Source organism: Chionomys nivalis, chromosome 11 (genome assembly GCF_950005125.1).
Source record: "Chionomys nivalis chromosome 11, mChiNiv1.1, whole genome shotgun sequence".
Lineage (NCBI taxonomy): Eukaryota > Metazoa > Chordata > Mammalia > Rodentia > Cricetidae > Chionomys > Chionomys nivalis.
The window spans coordinates 13,376,190-13,383,167 of record NC_080096.1 but is presented as its reverse complement, the minus strand read 5'-3'; the positions used below and the strand labels follow the sequence as shown (position 1 = coordinate 13,383,167).

At 46.1% G+C, this 6,978-nt stretch overlaps 1 protein-coding gene across 8 annotated transcripts in view; it reads left to right on the top strand.

Moving 5' to 3' along the window:
• Window positions 1-1,056: 1,056 nt before the first annotated feature.
• Ubr4 (ubiquitin protein ligase E3 component n-recognin 4) overlaps window positions 1,057-6,978 on the top strand; it is a 118,495-nt gene continuing 112,573 nt past the window's right edge. For all 8 annotated transcript variants that reach the window (XM_057784324.1, XM_057784323.1, XM_057784320.1 and 5 more), the window contains exon 1: window positions 1,057-1,287. In XM_057784324.1, coding sequence (XP_057640307.1) covers window positions 1,112-1,287 — 176 coding nt within the window. In that variant the 5' untranslated portion in view covers window positions 1,057-1,111. The remainder of the gene's footprint in view (window positions 1,288-6,978) is intronic.

Below are 6,978 nucleotides of genomic sequence, written 5' to 3'. Positions count from 1 at the left end.
ACCTGGGTGCTGAGAATGGAATTCTGCTAAGCCCGTGTCTTCAGCCCCTCAATTCTAAATTTAGAACACAGATGTTATCCCAGGTCTTTGAGACAATACTAGAACAAATCTCCACTACGGAAATGTGTTTGGAAAGGAAGATGTTTATTCCTAGTGCCTTCTTGTTACCCAAAAGTCAGAAATATTTGACTTGCCATTACTTTCAATGGCCAGATGTGGCTTAGCACACCTATAATTTCTCAGTATTTGGGAGGTTGAAAGAAGAGTGTTGTGTTTCAGGCCAGCCTGGGCTACAGCGGAACGCCCGAAAAAAATAACCCCTCACCTTCGGGGTTATAGACCGATGTGGAGACCCACACCTGTAATTCCGCCGGAGGTGGAGATAAAGGATTGCTCAGGTCCGAGGCCAACCTGTACTAGATAGGGAGCCCACGGCTCCGGAGGTAAAGCTAGCACTCTGGAGCCTCAGGGAAGAAGGCTGCGACCACATTTCAAAAGATCAACAACCTCCTCTCATGATTATTACCGAAGGGTCCCAAACATACAAATGACAGACAGCAAAAATATGAACTCGTGAAGAAAATCATTGCCATGAGGTGGTGCGCGGAAAGGGCTTTGCGAACTGGGAAGCGCTAGAACGGCTGCTCGTGTGGTACACTGGGCAGAGGAAGCGGTTAACAGCGAGCAGGCTTTGGTCTCTTGTCGTCCCTGACCGGCCCAGGATGGCGCCATTCAGCCTGCTCGCACATTTATTCCGAACGCAAGTCACAAAACTCATTTTTTTTCTTAAACTGGAAACCATATTTCCCCTTAGAGCAGCGCCCTCGCAGTAGTAATGCTCCTGTGAGCATGCGCAGTGGTGCCCGCTCTTCTAGCGCACGCGCACAGGGCATCTCTCCCAGGGCTCCCCTGAAGCGCTCAGTGCTGCGCAGGCGCATTGCCTCGGGTCTTGCCCTGAGAAGTCAGAGGCGGCACAGCGCCTTACGTTTTTGTTGCGCGACCCGCGGCGCCCTGTCTGACGCGCACGATTGCGTCACTTCCGCCCCCTCCCGGGAGGCGGCGCTGGGCCGGTGGCAAGCCCCCGGAGGGAGCCGCAGTAGTACGACGGAAGATGGCGACGAGCGGCGGCGACGAGGCGGCGGCAGCGGCTCCAGTGCCCGGAGCCCCGGCGACCGGGCAGGACACGACCCCGGGCTGGGAGGTGGCGGTGCGGCCCCTACTGTCCGCGTCCTACTCCGCCTTTGAGATGAAGGAGTTGCCGCAGCTGGTGGCCTCAGTCATCGAGAGGTACCGGGCGGCGGCGCCGACGGGCAGTGCGGTGGGGGGGAGGGGAGAACCTGCGGGGTCGTGAGTCCCCGCTGCCCCGCAGCCTCCCGCCGGGAATCCGCCCCACGCATTCGGGGCTGCCGGGCGCTGAAGACTCGAGCTCCCAGGTTTCCTCCCGTGGCTAGCGTAAACCATTCCTGACTCGATTTCCCCTCCAGAGCAAAAGTTTTATGGCTGCCCTTGCTGGAGGGCGTGGCCTCCAGCATTTGCGAACTGTTTTTTGAGGTGCAAGGTGCTTCTTGGCGGGTGTCTCCCGGGCTGCCCCTCTGTGTTAAGGTCAGGGCGTGGATGAGTTTGCATTTCTCCCTGCCAGCGGAGCCCGAGATTTACTTTGGAGATCTACCACATAGTTTAATAACGGTCTTTTTCTTTGGTGCTCTGATCACTGGGGGGCACGTGCTGTTTCTTTGACTGAAGCCTCTAGTTACCACTGAATACTTTAGTTTTACTTTGCATCTCTCGTACTTTACACTGTGACTGCATGTGTCAGAGAGCCGAGTCCTTCTCTTTCTCAATAAAATACGTTCGTTCTCTTATGGGACTGCTCGTTGTCTTGCTGTTATGTGCTGTTACCTTTTTATACAGATCGTCGGATTGCAGGAGTCGTATTTCTTCATGGCAAGGGGGCGATCTTAGTATCTGCCTTTTCTTTGATGAGTTTAATAGTAGACTCAGGCTTTTAAAGCCCGTTTCCTTACTTTCGTTTTCCTAACCAAACCTTGCGGGGTAACTCCCTGAAATTGCTAAGCGGGTCATTTTAGCTTGTTGGTCAACAGAGTATATCTAAATGTTATTTGGAAAGTTAGAAACCGCTGTGTGTTACTCAAGAGAGGCTCATGATTTGACACATTAATTGTCACAGTAATTGTCAGAATTGTCACAGTAATGGTGATGCTTTGGATGAAGGTTCCTTAACAATTTATAATAAAACAGTGATTGAGTCTGATAACTTAAGATTTAACAGGTAGATTTTCCTACTTAACTATGTTTAATAATGTTCTGAAGTTGTAAACAAGTATCAAAAAGTATTACTCTCAAATTATGTAGCCTCTTTTTATTTTACCGGTCTTTCTTTCTTTTTTTTTAAATCCATGTGTACGTGTATACCCTGTGTATGTGGATGCTATTGGAGGCAAGAAGAGGTCTCCAGATTCCCTGGAGATGGCGTTATGGGTAGTTATGAGCCACCTGACGCTGGTGCTGGGCCCTGAGCTTGGGTCCTGGAAGAGCAGGAAGTGCTCTTAACCACTGGGCCATCTCTCTACCCCCAAGCTACTATCTTATAATCTAATCTAATTATTTTTATGTGTGTGTGCTAATGGAGACCACAGGACAAGTTTTAGGAGTTGATTCTCTTCTTCCATCTTGGTTTCCAGGGATTGAACTCAGGTTTCCAGATTTGGATGCTAGACACTCTTCCCCATCTCCAGCCAACCATGCAGACTTCTATTTTACTGTCTTAAGTGTTTAAATCACCACTATTTTCCTGAATCATACCTACCACTTATAATCAACAATGTTCACTTCCTGTTAGAGGATTTTCTTTTGTATTTATGGGTTTGAACTGAGTTTGCAGTGCCATTTGTTGGCATTCATGTATAGCCCATATGCGTGGTCCTTGCCTTTTAAACTTAGAGCAGCCCCTTGCAACCTGTTGAATCCAAACACGGAACTAGATTTGAACTTTGCTAAGTGCTAGTCACCCTTCTACATTCTTCATTATCTAAGAGAACCAGGAACTGTGTTTGTAGACATGAAAAAACCTCTTTATGGTGTTAGGAAAAGTGGTGCGTATTTAGTAATACTGAGTTTTATTGGAAGTCAGGAGTTTTGAACTCCATGTTCTGGTTTTTATAGCTTAGTGAAGTTTGAAGTCCTGTTCTGTCTTCTTGGGAGAAATTAGATCGTACAAAAAGAGTTAAACCTCATAAGTTCCTTACGCTGTAAAACAGTGTTGTTTTGAGGGTAGAGCACAATCAGTGGCCTTTGCTGAAGGCTCAGGTAGTAACTGCAGGTCTATGGGCTGTGTGGGCAGTTCACTTCTGCCATCTTAGACGAAGGCAGCCATGTGTGATATTATCCAGTTTTGACCAAACGTGATGTGTTTAACTTCTTACAGGCCTTAAATGTACACATCGCATCCAGACCTTAAAAGATAAATCCACTCACCTGAGCAACTATCTGGGCCCGAGTTTGCTGACCTCTGTCTTAGAGCACACTAATTATACCCTTTTAACCAATTTCTCAAATGTTTTCTTTCCAGAAAAATGCAGTAGGGGACTCAGGAATGTGGAACTATTTGTTGCCTAGGGCGTTAGGCCACTTAGTATAGTTCAGCCCAGGTTTTTGCTGGGGTGGGCATTGTTTCTGGCTGTCGTAGGTTTAGGGGCCAAGTCTGCTGTTGTGCTTGTGGGACGGCAGTTCGTCTTCTGCACTTGCCTTGTTCCTCCCATGGTTACAGCTGGCCTCCTTTCCCCCTTGCCTCCAGGGACCCCCTGTTTTTCTGTGGCAGTGTGCTGGCCTCTGCATCCTTTTTCGATGTTCTGGCTTCGTCACTGCAGTCCTTATTCCCTGTCTGGCAGCCGTTCCCTCTTTGATTGCCTCTTGTGGAGCTGCTAGGGCTGATACTGGCCCTGAGAGATTCCTCTCAATGTCTCCATTTTACCTCTTGTCTCAAGTTAAGCTTTATAATTGGAATTGACCTTTTGAGGACAGAATACATTGAAAACTCTTAGGGTCTGATCTTAACTGTGTGATCAAATTGCTTGATGTTAAGATCAAGCTGTGAAACAAAGGGCAGTAGATTAGCATGGACGAACTGTAATGGGTACCCTCAAAAGTGTCCTTAGATCTCTGAAAGAAAGTGATGTCTGAGTTTATTCAGTTGAGTGCAGGTGGCTTCTATTGTCCATAGCCTGCAGGTCTTTTAGCACAGACTGAAAATCTCTTAAGTGTTGAGTGCAGCCCTCTGTGTTCTGTGGCCAAGAGAATTTCTTTCAGAACTCTATCAGACATGATTGGGAGCATAGCTGATATTGAGTATACATAGATTTAACCCCCTCCCCCCCGCGTGTCTCTGGCTTCTTTCATGATAAGCATCTTGGAAAAAATTTTGTCTTCCAGGTATTTCTTAGAATTTAGAACAGAGCTGCTACCTGGGGCAGGGAGGCTGTTAGAACACTATCAGGTAGTGCAGATCCTTCCTGGAAGTCTTGGAGAGAGACAGTGCTGCACTGACTGGTGTCTTTTGTCTTTATGTGCTAGTGTGACATAGTTGACAGTTGAGCCACAGGAGGGAGAACCCATCACCAAAAGAGTGTGCTTGGAGGGCAGTCCTGGTGTCTCATTGGCACAGTCACCACTTGTCAGTCAAGCACGGGAGAATTGTCGGTCAGAAAACTCACAGTTCTTGGGTTAAATGAATAGCTGTATGTGTATCTTTCTGCCTGTGTGTACACGAGTGAATGCACTTGTGTATGTGTGTGTTTGTGTGCGCACCCTGAAGTAATGTGAAAGAAATAACTCGATGGATGTTGTGTGCAGAAGTTGAAGTTGCTAAGGGGTAGGGAGTTGTTGTGCTTCCAGTCTATGAAATAGACCTATAGTGTGTTATCTAAGGGGAAAAATGGAGGAAACCTAGTCTTTTGTTATGTCCCTCCTCAGATCCCCCACTCTTTCTAAAATAAGCTAGATATTTCCAGATGCTAGCTAGTTCTTTCTTCTTCCTTTTTTTTTTTTTTTTTTTTTTTTTTTTTTTTTTTTTACATCAGATATATTCTCTGTCTTGGCTGCCTTCGGTTCTTCTTTTTCCACTGACTAGGATAGAAAACCCTCATCATCTTTGTCTGACAATATAGGTGCAGTGGGCACATTGCAAAGTTTGTTAGTGGTGGGTGCTTCAAGAAAGCTGACATGCCTTCAAGGCTCACCACTTTCCCTGTGATATCTGTGCTCGGTTTCCTTGCTCTCCCTCCTACTGACCTTTCTGCCCTTTGTTCCTCTTCTCTGGTTTTAGCATCTGCTGGGATCTCTGTGTTTATAGGTTTCCTGGGCGAATGGGTGACAATAAATTGTTATTTGGTGACATTTCTCCAAAAGTAAGAGATAGGAGAATTATACCTATTTTTCTTTCTAGCCTTTTAAAAGCTCTTATTCCCGACCTTATCCCTAGCTACCCTAAGCATATTATTTTTATTTAAAAAATTATTGTGTGTGCATGTATGTATGTGGCACTTGTGCTCTGGCACACATTTGGAAGTCAGAGGACAACTTTTTTTTTTTTTTTAAATATTTATTTATTTATTATGTGTACAGCATTCCTTCCATGTATGCCCGCAAGTCAGAAGGGGGCACCAGGTCTCATTATAGATGGCTGTGAGCCACCATGTGGTTACTGGGAATTGAACTCAGGACCTCTGGAAGAGCAGTCAGTGCTCTTAACCACTGAGCCATCTCTCCAGCCCCTCAGAGGACAACTTTTATGTGGATTCCTGGGATCAGACTCAGGTTGCCAGGCTTTTTGTAGCAAGTGCCCTTAACCACTGAGCTGTCTTGCTAGTCTACCATAAACAAATTGTAAGTGGAGCTGAATATAGTGCCATCTTTTTCTTTACCAATACCTATCTTCCTCCCCAAGATACATATTTGTTGCATTATTGGAGTAAGGTTGCTGTATATTTGTAAGGGAGGGGGTTGGATTTCTGATATATCATAGTGGCATCTGTATGGCCCTGGGGTAAGACAGACAGACAGACAGACAAACACAGACACACACACACACAGAGCTGGGAATGTATGTAGCTCAGTTAAGAACATCCACGTAGCCCTGGGTTCAAATCCCCAGCAGTACCCAAATCAGACTTGTTTTCTGCCTGGCAACATATTCTTGGCACATGCCTGTAATTCCAGCACCTGGGAAGTGGAGGCAGAAGGAGCAGACATTCGGTGTCATTCATTCTCAGATATTTATTGAGTTCCATGCCAGCCAGGGATAATTTAGACCAGTGGTCCTCAGCCCATGGGTTGTGACCCTTTGGGTTATCAAAGGACCCTTTCAGAGAGGTTGCCTACGACCGTCAGAAGACATAGATATGTAAATTATGATTCATAACAGTAGAAAAATTACAGTAATAAGGTAGCAACAAAAAACAACTTTATGGTTGGGGTCACCACAGCATGAGGAAACGTATCAGGGTTGCAGCATTAGGAAGGTTGAGAACCACTGCATTAGATAATGTCTCAAAAAAACCAAAGAGGGGACAGGAGAAACAGCCACTCACCAGCTCTAACTTCACACCTCTGACTGAGCCAGGCAACTAAATAAGTTTACTTATTCCAGTGGGTGCATGTGTGTTTATCTGTTAATAACTTTATTTTATTACCAGAATGGGAATGAACGTGCAGAATAAGTTCATCCTTGGAGTGGGTAGTTTTTCTCTAAGATTTGGTAAACTTGTTAGCTGAAAAGAGTGGAGGTAAACAGATCTGAGCTTTTCAAACTAACAGCAAAGGACAGCGAGTCAGCAGACTACATGGAATTGAGGAGTAGGAGGAATTGAGGAGTAGGAACACACTCAAGAAGCCAGAAGGGCTGGGCGGTGGTGACACACGCACACCTTTAATCCCGGCACTCGGGAAGCAGAGGCAGTCGGA